A 17,967-nucleotide genomic window follows, 5' to 3' on the forward strand; every position below is an offset into this window, starting at 1 on the left:
TACAGACACCGCTAACGGCTAACAGCTAACGGTTAGCCCAGCTAATCTACGATAACCATAGTAATTACAAAACGTCACATCCCGCCTTGAGTATATCCAATCAGCACCAAGTAATCCCCAAGCCCCAGCCAGGAGTTTCTCGGGGCCGTTCTGAGTACCTACTCCGAGGCAGGGACTTGTTTAGCCCCTGTAAAAGAAGTTCCTGTGGTGGAAACGGGCCTAAAGTCTGAGCCCTGTGATAGTCTGGTGACCTGTCCAGGGTGAACCCTGCCTCTCACCCAGTGTCAGCTGGGATGCGCTCCAGCCCCCCTGTGACCCCAAACAGGATAATTAGTCGTAGAAAATGAATGAATGAAATTCCAATTTTGTCCAATCACCACAACTTTTCAGTAAGTATGACCAGTCACTGTAGTTTCCCGGGAGTTTCTCCAGTCATAGCAGTCCCCCAAACTCACTTCCTGTTTTTCTGGTTGTGAAGATGCAGACATGTACGACACAAACGCCTCACATATACAAAAGTTATTGCTAAAGGTCGAGCAAGGCAGTTCCCTGATGTTCTGCACGAAATTGGGGGTGAACTGTTTTGCACCGTGTGCAACGTTGTGGTGGAACACAAACAAAAGTCATCAGTTGACAAAACACTATGATGGAGGCTGTTGCATATAGAGTGCACATGCTGAAAGAATCAAGGCGACTTAGATTAAATATGTTTAAATCACAAACTCAGAACAGTGCAATTTCATTCTTACTGGAACAAGTTGCCTTCGGTTTGTAATGAATGACACCAAACAAACAACTATTTGTGCAGTTTTCACAAGCTCTTGTAAATGCATTGCAAAAAAACAAATCATGCCTAAATACAGAGCAGCATGCATTAGAAAAGAAGCAGTGACATCAGACATTTTTGGGCACAACAATCCCAAAAAAGACAGCAAAATCCTGAAGGGACTACGCACAACTGTAGTTTAGATTTTTAAAGATTATCAAAAGTGTTGATTCAATTTTATGGTCATTTTTCTTATTTTGTAATTCTCTTTTTATGGGTTTATTAATCAAAATTTTATTTGAACCCCCCCATATTGCTTTAAAATAAAAACTTTTACGAGTGATAACGGAAATAAAAATGACACCATAAAATAGGGAGAGAGAATAAATAGCAAAGAAATGGACTGTGCTAACAAGACAGTGCAGGGCTGCTAATCACGCCACAATAAAGCCAGGTCTAATGTTTGAGACACGTACTAAGCATTTTGTTATGGTCATTTTTAGAGTTTCAACAAGATCAGCTTCAACAAATTTGTATAAAGTGCACAGCTGCTGTATGAAGCCCCAAAACAGTCTTGTGCACACAAGATAATAACTGCATGAAAACGAAATAATAATTTAATATCCTGATGCCAAGATATCTTGTGTGAACAACATAATAACCTTTGGGCACAAAATAACAGGATATATTAATAATAAGATGTCTTTTGTGAGCGAGCTAGTAACTAATGCGCACAGGATAACAACCCAGGTTTATCTTGATATTCAAATTTCCTGTGAGCAAAAGAAAATGACGCAGTGTCTTTATCGTATAAGATAAGTTTGTGTGAAGAAGAATGTAAGACTGAGTTATTATTAATCTTGCTAGATTTTGTGTAATAAAGACAAGATACAATCATAATCTTTCTTTAGTGAGCCAAATGCGACAGAAACATTTGTTGACAGCAGTGAAGGATCCATTGAGATGATTTAGTTATTTTCCTGACTCTTCTGGTCTTGACGTTGGTGATGTTCTGTCAACAGTAAACACATGAATGCCTTCATCGAGGACATCCTGACCAGGATCCAGGACCTGCTGGAGCTCGCTCCTCCTGTAAGTATCAACATGTCACCATTGATTCATCCACTGAGTGCTGTTCGTCCTATCTGCATCATCGATGTGTTTCCCCGTCTGTCCAGGAAAATGGCTTCCCAGCGCTGCTGACCAGCGACGACCAGCTGTTCATGTTTGAGACGGCGGGCGTCCTGATCGTGAACGGAGAGAGTCCGGTGGAGAGGAAGCAGGCGCTGATGAGGGGCCTGCTGCTGCCGCTGATGGACGCTTTCCGCCTGCTGCTCGCCAAACTGTCACAGGAGACGGAGGAGGAGAGGCAGGCCGCCCTCGCCGACTGTCTGAGCCACGCTGTCGGGTTTGCCAGGTGAGGATACAGATCTGATCCAGACATTTTAACTGATCACTCAGAGATCTTTACCACAATGTGTCTCTGCAGCACCTGAAGGTTTGCAGTCCTCACAATTAATTTGCTGAAACCAGAAGCTGAAAGCAGATCATTTACATCAGTGTCTGAGAACAAACGGCTGAACTCTCCTCTCTGTCTGCAGTCGCACCAGCAAGGCGTTCAGCAACAAGCAGACGGTGAAGCAGTGCGGCTGCACCGAGGTTTACAGAGACTGTCTGCAGACCTTCCTGCCTGCACTCAGCTGCCCCGTCCAGCGGGGGACGCTGCGCAGCTCCGTTCGCTCCTTCCTGCACCGAATGATCATCTGTATGGAGGAGGAGGTGCTGCCCTTTATTCCTGCCGCCTCGGAGCACATGCTGAAGGACTGCGAGGCCAAAGACCTGCAGGAGTTCATCCCGCTCATCAGCCAGATCACCGCCAAGTTCAAGGTACTCACAAGAATCACCGCAGAGACAGTTACAAGTTTCTAATCTGATAACCAGCTGTGAGGCCGCAGGGTGATTTAACAAGCCTTTTGTCCCGTTGCCACGGCAGCGGCAGGTGTCCCCCTTCCTGCAGCAGGTCTTCATGCCGCTTGTGGTCGCCATCTTCGAGGTCTTGGCCCGGCCGGCGGAGGAAAACGACCAGGCGGCAGCTCTGGAGAAACAGATGCTGAGGAGGAGCTACTTCGCCTTCATCCAGACCATCACAGGAAGTGGGATGAACGAGGTCATGGCCAATCAGGGTGAGTTATATCCCAGTGACTTGAGTGTTTGTTTGTGGTGATCTGAGGTTTATTGTCTGCTCTTAATGTGGAGCTGAAACTGCAGAACTTCTGGTGTCCATTTAAAAAAAACAAAAAAACATTTTAACGTTTATAGTTAAAGAAAATAGGTGGATGTTGTTTGCCTCGGACAGAGTCAGGCTAGCTGAAGTCAGTTTCTATTTGCTTCTATACCTATTGTTTTATTCATAAGCGGTTATTAAATAACCACAAAGACTAAAGTTAATGTATGAAACTTGACTTATCTTTGAAAAATGACCTTGTTTTATCCGTCTTGTTCTCAAACGCACAGCAAACTGCACAATACATTGTCACAGTCTTGTCCACATCCTCTAACTCCACCCATCTACACTGAAAACGCCCGCTTGCCTTTCAGCTCATAAACGTTGTCTTTACCTGCCGCCATCTTCTCACAAGTGCCCTATCAGTACTGTGCATGTGCAGCTCTCGACAAAGATGAGAAAGAAGCAAGATGCCCCACTCCTTAGCCACTTCTATCATCAGCTCGGGAAAATACAATGTGTTTAATCCTTTTTTTACGACTTACCTGATCAGGCAAGTGACTGGCTAGATTTACTAGCCAGATGTAGCATTTTACATTTTGCATTTTGCACCAGGCGATCGAGTCATGTTCTAGTCTTTATGCTATGCTAAGCCAACCAGCTGTACAGACAGCATCTAACTCTCGGAGAGAAAGGGAAGATGAGGATTTCATAAGGTATCAGAAAACTGTTCATGATTTAATTTCTATCATCAGAATATTAGTCCACTGTAACTTAGAATTATGCAGATTTTGAAATGAAGTCTAAACCTGCTCAACCTGCGCCTCAACGACCTGAGCACCCACGACGAACATGTGAATTTTTTTAAAGGTTCTAAAAGTTTCAAAATTAAATTTTTTATAAATTTTAGGTCTTAAAAGCTTTTAAAAAGTCTCAGTTTTGAATTTGTGAGGTGAAGCTTTTAAAAAGTCTCAGTTTTGAATTTGTGAGGTGTTAGGGCCTGTCCCAATACCCACACTTCCTCTAGAAATACCCACTTGCACTTGGTTGTGCGTGTTCACATTTAGGCTAGTGGTGTCCCAAAACAGCATTGAGGTAGTGGAAGTGGTTTCCAACACTTAAAACCTGCCCTAGATTCCAAGGGAGCCCCGACCCACACTTTCAACGAAGTGGAAGATGAAATTTCCCAGAACACCTTGCAACGTCAGCAACTTCAGCAAGTTTTGGAAAACAATTTGTTACTGTATGATCTGAATGTAAGCTATACAAACAACAGATGGTTGGACTAGCGTAAACTCATCAGCAACTCTGTTGAACACAGCGTCAAAATATCGACTTAACGCTGGATTTCCACTGGATGCGTGTCCGTTGCGGAACGGCAGCGCTGGTTATCCGCTGCGTGCTCCGCCGTCCGTCAACACCCACCGGTTGCGTATGCTGTGCGGAGCGGTGCAGCTCTGCCGGAAGACATCTCGGTGCACCGCCATGATTAACATCTCCTCGTCCATGGTGTCAACGGGGTGAAATGACGTCTGAAAACCTCTGACCTGTTGACTTCAGGCCTGCCTCCACCCATTATGACATTCTCAAGGTGTAGTGCAGGGAAATATGATCCGTGGGTATTTTATTTTGAAAATTAATCAGGTGTTTTACTTTGTTTCTGTGCACGACTTCCTGCCCTGCACGATCTGCTCTGTGCTGAATTGCTGTGTTGTGCTCCAGCGTCCAGCAAAAATAGAAGTCCTGCGTATCTGTTGCGGAGGGCTCCGGAGCGCCGCAGCTGTGACGGAGCCGGAACGCAGCACAGCCGCAGCTGGTGGAAACACACACATTGACGAGAATTGAATCCTATCGACTCCGCTGCCGTGCCGGCGCGCAGACGCAACCAACACGCATCTGGTGGAAATTGGGGGTGACCCAAACAAAATCGATCAGAACTAGAAGACGTCGTAGGCGCTTCCTGTTTTCAGCATTTCTTCTCTGTTGATTCATCAGACAGAGAAGAATAAACATAGCACACGCCACAACACAAGCGCTGGAGCCGGGATTTTCATTGCGTCGCTACTATGCGTGACGATTTGCATGAAGTGCTGTCTCATTTCTTAGGGAAAGATCTCCACCCTAATATTTCTCACTTCCCTCATCAAGGGTTATCTCACAAACGAAGGCACTCAATACCAAGTGGAAGATTGAAGGGGTAGAAATGGGACAGGCCCTTAATCACATCATACATAGTATCTAATTTAGTTTATCCATCTTTTAACTTGTTTTTGTCAAATGAGTCGAGCTCTTCTTTGTGAATTGATTAAGAAAAAGATTTGTCCAAAAATCAGTCTAATCTGGTTTAAAATGATCTTGAAAAGGTCTTAAAAAGCATTGGATTTAAGTGTCTGACACCTGTAGACACCCTGTTTCCTCTGCAGATTAATTTAACTGATCGTCAACATTCTCGCCACAGTTGGAAGTTATTTGATGTCGTGTTGAGTGAGCGTTTCGTTCTTGTTTTTCAGGAGCAGAAAACATCGAGCGAGTTGTGTTCACCATCATCCAGGGAGCCGTGGACTTCCCCGATCCCATCGCGCAGAAAACCTGCTTCATCATCCTCTCCAAACTGGTGGAGCTGTGGGGTGAGAAGTCAAACTGGTTGCAATGATTTTACTTTATTGTCCCCGTCAGTGTGTCTTTGTTTTTACGTTTTGTTGTCCTCTGATGAAACCTGCAGGAGGTAAAGACGGCATGGTGGGATTCCCTGACTTCATCTACAAACACATTGTTCCTGCGTGTTTCCTGGCTCCTCTCAAACCAACCTTTGACCTCTCGGACGCTCAGACAGTCCTGGTGAGTTCCTCTGCCAGAGTCCAGCCGACAAACACAGGATTTTGATTTTGTTTCTCACGTCTCTTGTTTGTGTTTCAGACGCTGTCGGAGTGTGCGCTCACGCTGAAAGTGATTCATCTCAAAAGGGTAAAAACAGTTCTGAGAAAAGAAAGTAGAATAATGTTGAAGTATTACTTATTTATTTGATATATGAAGGAGTTTGTTCCCAGTTGTTGAGTTGTATTTGTTCTTTCAGGGGCCGGAGTTCATCCAGTTCTTGCAGCAGGAGTATTTGCCCTCTCTGCAGGTGTCACCTGAAATCTCACAGGTAAAACATGAGACCACTCGGGGGAAAATCAGTGAATTATCTGTCTGACGTCGCCTTGCGCTCCAGCTTGGGGGCGTCATATTGACCTGACAGATATCAGACTGGGATAGAAACTTCATTTAACTTGTGCTCTTTACATTAGTGCTGATTTCCAGTACAGAACAAACATGGCCGCCGATAAGGGGGTAAAAAGGGAAAGCTTTCAGGGCCCCAGCCACCAGGAGAGGCCAGCAGTAATAATGATGGTTCCAGTTTCTTACGTTATGAACTTTATTACAGGAGCTTTGTCAAGTGCTTCAGCAGCCGGACATCAAAGTCCTGAAAAACTACATTAAGGTACGAGTGCATTTACTATAATCAATAAAGAGATTGATTGATTTTTAGCTTTGATACTTGATTTATTGATAATCCTCCTCTGTCTGTGCAGGCGTTCTTTCAGCGAGCCAAGCTGTAGGAAATAAAACTGGAAGTTCGCGTTGGACTGAAAGGACACTCACAGGAAGTGGACGCACTCGCCACTCACACCAACAACAACAAAAAAAGGACCTTAGCATAGCAGCTGCTTTTGCACTTAAAAAGTGAACGCATAACAAAATCTGTCTAAAGTCGGGACATGGACAGAAGCTCGGCGGACGGATAAATCCCTCCTGCCGCTGACGAGACGAGCTGTCCACGAGGACTAAAGGAGCTCGACTGATGATCAGACACGTGGAGATGTTTTGTGGCGTCGAGTGGAAAGGGCTTTTAGAGGTAAACACGGATCTGTGGGAGAGGACGCGGCCTGTCCGGGAAACATTTGGTAATTATCCTGAAAACCATCTGAACACCTGAAACGAAGCTTTACTCGAAGTCAAACCTTCACGTAAGAAACCACATTTCAAAACTAGAGTTGAGGTTTATTTGGATGTTGCCACAGAATGGACAGAAAATAAGGGCTGAATTGTTTTATTTTATTAAAATGTGGCATTGAGTTCTTTTCTTTTTTTAATGTGTTGAGGATTTTATGTTTGAAGTGAAACGTTCATACAGCCCAAGTCGATCTGCCTCTTCCTTCCAGGTTTAGTTCAAAACAGACTTAATTTTCCCTCAAATCTTAATTTAACATGAAATATGATCTCAACCACTCTTTATATTTGTGACCTGATGGGATGTAGATACTCACATTTCAGCCCCTTCATGATGGGTTTGTGTTGAAATGGAAGACCCGATGAAGTCCACGGAGTATTTTTGTTTCCTGGAAATACGACGAATATTTTTCAGATGGAAATGGACTTAAAATGGAGGAACAAAATGTAAATAAGAGAATAAGATGTTAAAAAGTGTAAATAAAGTTCCGAGGTCTGTTTTTTTTTTAATCTTCATTCCCATTTGGAAACTAAATATGGAAGATCATTTCTGCCGGAAAATGAAAAAAAGGAGTTAAAGTTAGAAATTGTAAAAATACTCATTGAGTCATATGTATGAGACACGACATCAAAGTTCATATACGGCACATAATTTTGATTTTGTATCGCACAAATTTGACTTACAGACCGAATAACAGTGACGTCATGTCAGCAGCAACAAACACTTCCGGGTAGAAAACTGGCAATTCATTACAATTGTGAAGAAATGTAAAACTTTCGTTGCAAGCTGTAACTGTGACATTTAAAGATATATAGTTAAACATGGTGGTGCGACCTTTGTTATCAAATTTGATAAACCAAATCTACTGAAGCACACGAGCTAAACAATATCCTGCTGTAAACGATGCAAAACATGTTCTATCCATCTAGAAAATCAATATCTGTGTGAGTGTTCACTACAACTGAATATTTCGTCTGCTTTACCTTATATACAAACCAATCGAGGCAGTGATGGACCAGCAACGCAGTCTTCTGCTTTGTAAATTGACCGCTTTAGTCGGTGAACTCTGGTGGATTCGATATAACGACTAGGGGTGCGCGATATATATCAGGACGATAATGGGACATTTTAATAATATGCATTATTCTGCTAATTAAAGTCATAGCTGATAAGCGTAGGCCATTCGACAATACCCCAGAAAATGTACCTGTTTTTCACAGCCTAGTTTTGGTAGGTATGGAAGAGTCTGAACTGTTAGCAGTTAGCGTTAGCAAGTGATGTCAGTTTGATTTGGTTCGGTCAGACCTATGGAATAATTAATCATTCATATTTTCTCACTACATCTTTGCCTTTCTTATCCTCAGGTGATATAAACTACAGGTTATACGCTTATTTTTAAAATACAAATATGCGTAATTATCGGTTATCGAATCAGTTGAAAAATCCATATCAGTGCATCCCTAATAACAACCTCAGTTACTGGTCGGAAAATATAATATTCTAAATGTAAAGTACACTTGAACTGATACTGTTTTTTTTTTTTGTGAGCTTTTTTAGGTGGCTAAATTAACTTATTGAGGCAGAGTTTTCTCAACACCATTTCATTTTTAATGTACGTGACGCAGGGGTTTTCTACCCGGAAGTTATTGTAAAAACACATTGGGATTCGGTCTATTGAGGCGAAATTGTGACTTCAAAAGTCATAATTTTCTGTTCATATCATTTTTCTGAGTTGCTGGTATTTTTGTTTATCATAATTTTTTATATTTTTGACTTTATATCTTTTAAGACCACGCAAATCTCAATTGTGACTTAAAAAGTTCTTCAAAAGACTATTTTGACCACATAATTTTTACCAAAAAGTCAGAATATCTGTGATATATGTATATATATATATATATATATATATAGACTTTAATAACTCATAATTTGATTCTTAAAAAAGTGAAGTAAGTAAAAAAAAAGTTGTATTTAAAGGTGTTGACTTGGTCGAATTGAAAATTGTGACACAAGTCAAACATTTTAATTTGAAAAGTTTTGACTGATAATTCATAAATCTGACTTTAAATGTCATAATTTTGATTTATTATATCATAAATGTGACTTGTTTATGAGTATTTTTATTTATCTACACTTTATCTTTTTTCTTTTCTCGGTGGTGATGAGCTTCCATATGACCACATGAGCTCATCGACAGGACTCATCCATGTACAGCTCGTGTAAAAACAAAATGAACTTGCCCGTGTACAGAAGCAGCTCGATTTAATTTTGTATTCAAGCATTTGTGACAATTCAGGACGATCGACTAATTGATTATGCAAACACTTCACTGCGATCAATACTGTGAAGGAGCTGTAAGGAAACCAATCAGTGCGAGACGACGAGATCCGACTGTAAAAACTCCAAAAACTGTGTCTTATCATTTTTTTGCTATTTTAGCCATTGACTCTGTACAGACGCTTCTGTTCTTTAAAACCTTTGGATATCGTGATGCCCCGCTTGTTTCTGTCTCGTCAGACATCTCAGTTACAGGAAAAGATTTACTGGTTCCACTGTTAAAAACAGTTTGTGACGTTAAGTGCATTCCTTGTTATTTGGTTAATCTGATTTTACGATGTTTCTGAGGCTTTAAATTTCTTCTATTTCCCCCCAAACTTTGGAGAAAGTGCCTGAAAATATTGAGTTTAATTATAAGTGACCAAACAGGTGTAAAAAAACAAAGCTAGTTTGGAGTGTTGTTGTTCTACTTTTTTCTAATTGTCAACAAATTACACTAAAATTGAGGCAAATCACAATTATATAAGTTTATTTATTTTTCTTTTTAAGGCTCAGTAATTTCCTTAAACAGCTGGTCACAGCATTTTTTTTTCTTCAAATGTTACTGTAACCGCAGGAAGTAGGGTTTTTGCTGGGGACTGTTTTAAGCAGTGGATGAATCCACATTTGGATTTAGACATTATTTGTTAGCAGTTTGTTTGGCTCTGCACATGGGTTTTGTTGATAATTAGAAATATGTAAAATATCACTAAACTTAAATGAATTTAATGATAAAGGATGAAATTAAGAGAAGCTCTTGTTCTGAGGGAACACAAACACAATCTGACATTAACTTTAATCTTGACCTTGGAAACAGTAGTTTGACAAAACAAAATTCATGTCAAGGTGCCCTACCTGCTAAAACTCCTGACAAAGTTAATAAGTGGACCTTTACTTGAGACGTTTTCACCAAACACATTAAGCTAATGTTACGAAGTTATGTGGACATCTCGTATTATTTTTGCTATTTCTTTGGGACTATTTGGTTTTATCTCTTTGGTTTTGTATCGATATCAGTTTAGCCTAGCTTAGCACAAAGACTGAAAGTCGGGGGAAACTGCTAGCCTAGCTAAAGGAATAGTTCAGTATCTTGGAGAAGTATCTCAGAATGAGATTTTGAATTGGATATCAATGTAACGTCTGTGGAACTGGAGCCAGGACTTGCTTAGCCTAGCGTAGCTTAGCATGAAGACTGGAAGTGGGTGGAAACTGCTAGCCGAGCATCATCAATAGATATAAAAATCCAACTTCAAACAACTCCAACGCAGTTTGATTTATTGAGCTAGGACTTGGTTAGCTTAGCTTAGTTTAGCATAAAGACTGGAAGTAGGCGGAAACTGCAAGGCTAACTTCATCAGTAGAGATAATAATCTAACTTCAAACAACTCCAACACGGTTTGATTTACTTGTGAATGCTATATGGAGTTAGGACATGGTTAGCTTAGCTTAGCTTAGCATAAAGACTGGAAGTGGGCGGAAACTGCAAGGCTAACTTCATCAGTAGAGATAATAATCTAACTTCAAACAACTCCAACGCAGTTTGATTTACTTGTGAGTGCTATATGGAGTTAGGACATGGTTAGCTTAGCTTAGCTTAGCATAAAGACTGGAAGTGGGTGGAAACTGCTAGGCTAACTTCATCAATAAAGATAAAGATCCAACTTCAAACAACTCTAAAGCGGTTTGATTTACATGTGAGTTCAATACAGAGTAAGGACATGATCAGCTTAGCTTAATTTAGCTTAGCTTAAGCTTTACTGTAAAGACTGGAAATGGGTGGAAATTGCTAACTTAACTCCATGAAATTACTTAAAAATCCAACTTCAAACAACTCCAAAGCCGTTTGATTTACATGCGAGTTCAATTTGAAGTTAGGACATGATTAGCTTAGCTTAGCTTAGCTTAGCTTAGCTTAGGATTAAGAATGGAAGCGGTGGAGACTACTATCTTAGCTCCATTAAAAGAGATAGAAATCCAACTTCAAACAACTCCAACGCGGTTTGATTTATTGAGCTAGGACTTGGTTAGCTTAGCTTAGCTTAGCTTAGTTTAGCATAAAGACTGGAAGTGGGTGGAAACTGCTAACGTAGTTTTATTTTAAGAGATAAAAATCCACCTTCAAACAGTTCTGTTTGATTTACAGGTTGTGTTTAGTACGTAGTTAGGAGAGGCTTAGCTTAGCTTAATTTAGCATAGCTTGAGAGTTTAAGAGTTTAAAAACAGGTCACTAATAAGTTCTTTATGCCCCATTTTTGTAGTTGTCGTTTGTTTAATTTTTACACAAACAGAAATGTAAAAGCACAGTGTGAGGGTTTAGGGTGACAGCTGGAACCATTTTGTGCTAAGCTAAGCTAAGCTAACTACATCCTGACTCTCATCCTGACAGCAGATTGATATGCATCTGAACAACAAAGGTATATTATTATTGTTGTTCTATTATATTTACTTAACGCTATAATATTTTTCCCAAATCTTGAACTATTCCTTCTAACGTCTCGAGTTTTGGCTCAGTTTGGACTCCGTACGAATGATAATCTGTAACAACACTAAAGCACCGACACACACTGGGCTCAGGATCAGCACTTCCCCCGCACTTAATTCACCTGTTAACTCCTATAAATCAACTTGAACGACAGGCGTCCCCTCACAAACACCTGAAGTGGTATTTTATTGTGATTGTGTTCCTCATCGTACCGTCGTAGTATTCACTCAGACACTAGAAGTCTTTTTCCTCAGTAAACCCACTAAAGTAGAATCCGCTGTTTTTCAAAGGACGTGTTGAATGAAATAAAAGTTATTGATGAATTCTCAGATGGTTACCGCCTGGTTTTATTTTATCTTCAGCAGACCGAGGGGAGAAACTGAGGTCTGAGAGAAACTTTGCCAGATTGATGACTTTGTTCATTGATGGTGAAACGTGTTGATCTTGATTTTATTTTTTCATATGGAGATAAACCTTCTGTTAGAACATCTGTTAGAACCAATAAAGTGTTTACTAATCATGAGATATCAGACTTCTTGTTTTTATTTATTGATCAACAGAATTCAAGGAACATCCATCGCTCAGAGATGGTCTTCTGCAGACCTTGGTTGTTTTATTCTTCTCGTCCCTCTCCTGCGCATCTGCTTGAAAACAGATGTGTGACATATTCCTTCATTTTAAAATGCACCACACCAACATTTAGACTTATTTCTAGGCATCACGTAACCAAAGTTAAGGCGACCAAGCCAAAACTCAGTGCACTGTAATGGAGTACAATGGCGTTTTAAGTGACCATCTTTATTCAGATCACAGATTTGGCATTAACACAAAAAAAACCATTTTTTCAGGTTAGAAATTAAATTTTCTTTTTTGATCTCATTTTCCCGTCAACATAAATTCATTCCAAACCAACACACACACCCAAAAAAAAGCAAGTATCATCTGCTTTTCAAGATCCCTGTCCAGGAGTACCGGACATCATGACATCCTTCCCGTTTAGTGTAAATAGTCTTTAACCGTTGAGTCGTGCAGCTTCAGCCTTTAATCACGGCGATTGGTCGCAGTTTGATCGCCTTCTTACTGATGCCAGCGTCGTGACACGTGTTGACGACGTCCGTCACGTTTTTGTACGATTCGGGCGCCTGGAAACAAAACAAAACAACTTCAGATAACCAATCCTTCATCGTCTACATACAGATGTTTAGTGCCAAATAAAAAACTTAAATTGACTCAAACAGGAAGATTGTTCCCGTAACATCCGAAATTTAACAAAACTGTTGCCATGAGCCAAAGTATTAAAAAAGCTTTAGCATCAGCGCCACATTCTGAGCGTAAATCCAAAACATCTTCCTCACCTCCTCCATGACCAGTTTGGGTGAAGCCACCCGGATGGCGATGCCCTGATCGGCCAGTTTGTCCAGGACGTCCTGGAAGTCCAGGTTCCTGCGGGACTTTGCTCGAGACAGAGCGCGACCCTGAAACAGACGAGGAAGGAGTCAGGAGATAATTATATATTACGATACGATACGGTTAGGGGTGGGCGATGTGGCCCTAAAATAATATCAAGATATTTCCGGGTATTTTTGCGATATCACTTTTCTACGTGTTGCTGATCAGGTGTATTAAAAGGATGCTGAGTTGCTCTTTAATCAGAACAATGATGTCATGTGACTAAAATAAAACCTGCAGACTGATGTCCTGTAAATAAATAAATTTAAAGACTCGTACCGCTCCGTGACAGGTGGTGCCGAATGTCTCCGTCATGCCTTGTTCTGTCCCGGTGAGGACGTAGCTGCAGGTCCCCATCGTCCCTCCGATCAACACCGGCTGACCTGTGAGCTGAAAACAACGACAATCCGTCAGTTCAGATCTGCAGCGGCACATTTAAAGCCTCGTCACATGACACAGTGAGGAGGTGTGTACCTGGTAGTCTACGGGGATGAGCGGGTGGTGTGGGGGGAATGCTCGGGTGGATCCTTTGCGGTGGATCAGCAGAGTCTTCTGTTTCCCGTCCACGATGTGCTCCTCCACTTTGGCGATGTTGTGAGAGACGTCGTAGATCACGTGCATGTCGAGGTCGTCCGGCGTCGTGCCGAACACTTTGGAAAAGGCCTGGAAATAATTACAGTTACATGTAAAGCTTTCTGCTCTGAATAATTACCCGTCAGTCAGGACTGATGTTTCCAGGTGTGTTTACCTGTCTGGTGAGGAAGGTCATGGACGAGCGGTTGACCCAGGCGTAGTTTCCTGCAGCGGCCATGCCCTTCAGGTAGTCCTGTCCTTCCTGTGACGTGATGCGAGCGCAGGCCAGCTGACGGTCGTTCACTGTGATCTTATCTCTCTTCATCGCCTTCTCCATGGCAACCAGAGCGTCTGTCAACGACATTTATCCATTTAATTATTTCTTTTAACAACATCTGGACCTTTTCAGACTTTGTTAAAACCTGCAGAAACCCTCTTTGTCTTTGTGAACAAGCTTCTCTGACCCCTTTAAAAACTCGTCCTCTAGCAGGTGTGTCTGTACCTGTGGCGACCTGGTGTCCGAGCCCTCTGCTGCCGCTGTGGATCATCACACACACCTGGCCCTTGTGGTCGATGCCCATCTTCTTGGCGGCGTAGTCGTTGTAGATCTCGTCCACCACCTGGATCTCAGCGTAGTGGTTTCCTGCTCCCAGCGTCCCCAGCTTCAGCACAACAGGGGAACACCGAGGACATGAATCAGGCTGCAATGTAACCACTCTGTCCGAACCATCAGTTTACGTCCACTTAAGTGTTTGTTTTTGTCACTGACAGGCTCAGATTGTTATTGTAAGTGTCTGACAACATTATAGAAAGGATCCCTACAGAGATAGAACTTTGTGTTAAAGAGTAAGATCCTTTAGTTTAAATAGAAACAGCCCTGAAATCACCATCACCAAACCCACCAGACTCCATTTAACTAAACAGTGATTTAAGTGTGTATAGAGGCAGCATGTCTTCACATCTAACTGGGTGAATTAAGGGTTAATTTCAACCAAACCAGAGCTGTTAATTGTTGGAACAGTGTAGAGACAAACCAAGACAATTTTTGTGAGTTTTATTTTGTTTCTGTCGACTTTAACTGAAGTGTGTTTTACTGTGATTAAATTACTCTTTATTTAAATGGAGTCTGGTTGAAAGGAGATCAGGACTGTCAGATTTGCACATTTTTATATGCGCCTGTGTCATTTTTCTTGTGTTTTGGATTCCTAGCAGCTTTATACTTTGTTAAATTGACAATATGAGAAGTCAAAGTTTAAAATGTGCTAAAGAAAGATTACTATTAATAGATCAAAAGATGGCAAAAATTAACTTAAATGAACCAGCACTCTGGTCTTACAGACTTTTTCAGACTTTGTAAAAACCTGCAGAAACTGTTTGTTTTTGTGTTTCCATGTTCGAACGACAGAATACGTTTGGTGTAAATGAAAACATGAGCCCCAGGGGCTGCTGGGATACCTGCGGCAGGCCTCTCTTCTTGGCCTTGGAGGACACTTTGTTGGGGTCAGCCTGCAGCATCCTGCCGTACTCCTCGCAGTGCTCCTTGTCCTCTGCCCAGGCGTAGCCCTCCCTCAGAGACCAGTCCACGCCCATCTCCAGAGCCTCCTCCAGGTCCCTAAGGACACACAGGTGAACAGGTAACACAGGTGAACAGGTGTGAGAGGGTTTATTCTGTGGTCTCAATCCCGGAGGATCCCTCCTTACTTGGCCCCCATGGGGATGACTCCCTTGGATCCGACGCCCACTGGGATGTGGTCGAACAGCGACTGGGCGAGCTGCTCCTTCACCGGCTGAACGTCTCCCTCGTCCAGGTTCGTCCTCAGAAGACGGACGCCACAGTTTATGTCAAAACCGACACCGCCTGCAACAAAACATCACCAGTTTGATATAATTCCCTCTTAAGTCTTAGAGACTTTTTAACGTCTAAAACAAACATCAGATAAATTTAGAAATGTTTCTCGCACCTGGAGACACCACAGCATCGGGGTCGCCCATGTCGAAGGCCGCCATGTTTCCGATCGCAAATCCATATCCAGAGTGAACGTCAGGGAGACCGATGGATTTCTGTGGATCAATTAAACACAGTGTGAACATCACAGGTTTAAAGACATGTCATCTTCAGTCTGAAGCTTCTGCTGTCCAGTTACAGCAAAATGCAAAAAAACATCTTGCAACCTTGAACACGTTTTCACCGATGAATCTCGTGTAGTCATATTACTTACGTGTACGATCCCCGGCAGCGCTGCCACGTTCCCGATTTGTTTCATGGCTGGAAGGAATCCTCCCACACCTAAGGAGACACAATACATAAGGTGAAACTTCTGGGATGATTTCAGTGGGTTAATGAGATCAGGTGAGGCACAGCTGACCTCCTCCTCGACAGGCGTTACGAAGCTCCTCAAACATCAGTTTCTCCAGAGCGTCGTTCACGTAGAAGTTTCCCTCAACCTGAGCGAAGATGAAGAAATCAGTTATGTGTTGGTTTTAAATGTTCATGTGGACTCTGATGATTGTTGAGCTTCAATATAATAAAACCTGTAATGATAATATGTCATTTTCATGGTCGGTCCAGTTTAAGCTGCATTTCATTTATGAAATATATTACTTATTTACACAACAACATGTCTGCTATTCTTTGTATAGGTTTTACTCGTGTTTTTGGACACAAATCTTTAATAACCAAATGTATGTCATCCTTATCACAATTTTTATTTATCTTCAGTGTTTACAAAAAGATAAGTTTTCATCTCAAAAATAAAGAATCCAGTCTTTGCTGATGTCAAACTGTTAATTAATATTTAAGATGCCTACATAGCCGTATTATATGTTATATGCTGATTTATATTTAATGTTGTCATATCAGTCGGATCCACCCTTTAATTCGGCTAACCATTCATTGCCAATGGTTGCATCACTGAGCTACGTCAGCACATTTTAACTTTAGTTTGCGGCTGATTTCCTGGATAATGTGTATTGATTACTATGACTACATTAACTTTATTATTGTAACTATTCCAGAAGGGAGTTCCTGCCTGGTTAAAGTCCACATAACTAGCTAACATGTGCTAACTGGCTGCACAGTGAGCTGTAAGTTAGCCGTTAGCCACGTTAGCAGCTAAACGTGTGTCCACAGTCTCACCTGCATGTTGGGGACGAAACCTTTTTTAATCCTCCAACAGTTGCTGCCGATTTTATCCAGATACTGCAGCTCATCATTATAACTGCGGCTCATCGTTCCTGGTCACAAAAGCGTTGATGTTTCGGGAGTTTAACGCTGCGTTTCACCGGTTCTTTGATGCAAAGTGTCAGCAATCAGAGCAGTACGGACGCCGGCAAGCTTTCTGACAGCAAAACGCGCATATCAATTTGGCGTGACGCATTAAAATTTCACTTCTAACTTTAAACGACGATATATATAAAGTCTTGATAATATTTAACTAAATATGGAGAACACGTAGTGTGATTAGTGTTGTCAGAGTTATATTTAGTACCGTAATATTTAATAAGTCGGAGTTTAAAACTAAGTTGCTCGCTTGCCGTAGTTGTAGTTAAACAAGTTTGGTCAAGTTCAGCAGAGACACTAAAAAGAGCCGGGCGTTTGGCGGATGGCTTTCAAAACAAAAGCATTAGCTCTTTTCTGTTTTATTTTTAATGAATATATTTACACGATCATTTGTTGACATGCCACATGATCACTTGTCAACAAAAAAATAATATAGTAAAAAATAACAAACAAAAAAATTATAATTAATTTTACAAAAAAAGGATCTCAAGATTCACTTTTAGTTTTTAATTGAACCCATTTACAGAGCACTTTGTTGTTGATATGTTTATTACAATGTCAAAAAATAAGTCATCACACGGTAAACAATAAACCGAAACAAAATTATGCAAATTAGCAAAAAAAGAGTCTTATGTTAAGATTGACTGTATTTTTTTTGTTTGTTTTTTGTGTCAGAAATACCTTCACTGCCACCTGTTATCACCTGACCAGAATTAATTGATTATTATTATTATTAAATTATTATAATTAATTGATAAGAGATCTAAGACAAAATCAAACAAAATGTGAAGCAAGAATTGATTTATATTTTAACACCTTTTTAATTTGCCTTTATTTGATTCTTTTAATTCTTATTTATTTATGACTTTTAATGTGACATATGTTT

General features: G+C 41.1%; 2 protein-coding genes across 2 annotated transcripts in view; one reads left to right on the plus strand and one right to left on the minus strand.

Annotated features, from left to right (window-relative positions):
- xpot (exportin, tRNA (nuclear export receptor for tRNAs)) overlaps positions 1 to 12,304 on the plus strand; it is a 22,224-nt gene extending 9,920 nt beyond the window's left edge. The window contains exons 16-25 of the mRNA XM_050035895.1: positions 1,789 to 1,858; positions 1,945 to 2,183; positions 2,368 to 2,653; positions 2,760 to 2,949; positions 5,501 to 5,617; positions 5,713 to 5,828; positions 5,907 to 5,954; positions 6,064 to 6,135; positions 6,415 to 6,471; positions 6,563 to 12,304. Of these exons, the coding sequence (XP_049891852.1) occupies positions 1,789 to 1,858; positions 1,945 to 2,183; positions 2,368 to 2,653; positions 2,760 to 2,949; positions 5,501 to 5,617; positions 5,713 to 5,828; positions 5,907 to 5,954; positions 6,064 to 6,135; positions 6,415 to 6,471; positions 6,563 to 6,589 (1,222 nt within the window). The 3' untranslated portion in view covers positions 6,590 to 12,304. The remainder of the gene's footprint in view (positions 1 to 1,788; positions 1,859 to 1,944; positions 2,184 to 2,367; positions 2,654 to 2,759; positions 2,950 to 5,500; positions 5,618 to 5,712; positions 5,829 to 5,906; positions 5,955 to 6,063; positions 6,136 to 6,414; positions 6,472 to 6,562) is intronic.
- Positions 12,301 to 17,289, minus strand: rtcb (RNA 2',3'-cyclic phosphate and 5'-OH ligase). The gene is made up of 12 exons (XM_050035896.1): positions 16,938 to 17,289; positions 16,168 to 16,246; positions 16,021 to 16,088; positions 15,763 to 15,862; positions 15,503 to 15,659; positions 15,257 to 15,413; positions 14,304 to 14,463; positions 13,977 to 14,152; positions 13,703 to 13,891; positions 13,508 to 13,618; positions 13,135 to 13,254; positions 12,301 to 12,921 (listed from the first exon to the last, which is right to left on the minus strand). Exons 1-12 carry the CDS (start codon positions 17,028 to 17,030, stop codon positions 12,814 to 12,816), a joined length of 1,518 nt encoding a protein of 505 aa, XP_049891853.1. The 5' UTR covers positions 17,031 to 17,289; the 3' UTR covers positions 12,301 to 12,813.
- Positions 17,290 to 17,967: the final 678 nt, after the last annotated feature.

The sequence above is a fragment of the Epinephelus moara genome, chromosome 23 (assembly GCF_006386435.1).
Source record: "Epinephelus moara isolate mb chromosome 23, YSFRI_EMoa_1.0, whole genome shotgun sequence".
In the NCBI taxonomy this organism is placed as follows: domain Eukaryota; kingdom Metazoa; phylum Chordata; class Actinopteri; order Perciformes; family Serranidae; genus Epinephelus; species Epinephelus moara.

Coding starts and splice junctions, on each gene's coding strand:
- rtcb (XM_050035896.1), bottom strand. CDS start 17,030: ATGAGCCGCAGTTATAATGATGAGCTGCAGTATCTGGATAAAATCGGC. Junction 15,863..16,020: donor CGCTGCCGGGGATCGTACAC/GTAAGTAATATG, acceptor ATTGATCCACAG/AAATCCATCGGTCTCCCTGA. Junction 14,464..15,256: donor AGAAGAGAGGCCTGCCGCAG/GTATCCCAGCAG, acceptor GTTGTGCTGAAG/CTGGGGACGCTGGGAGCAGG.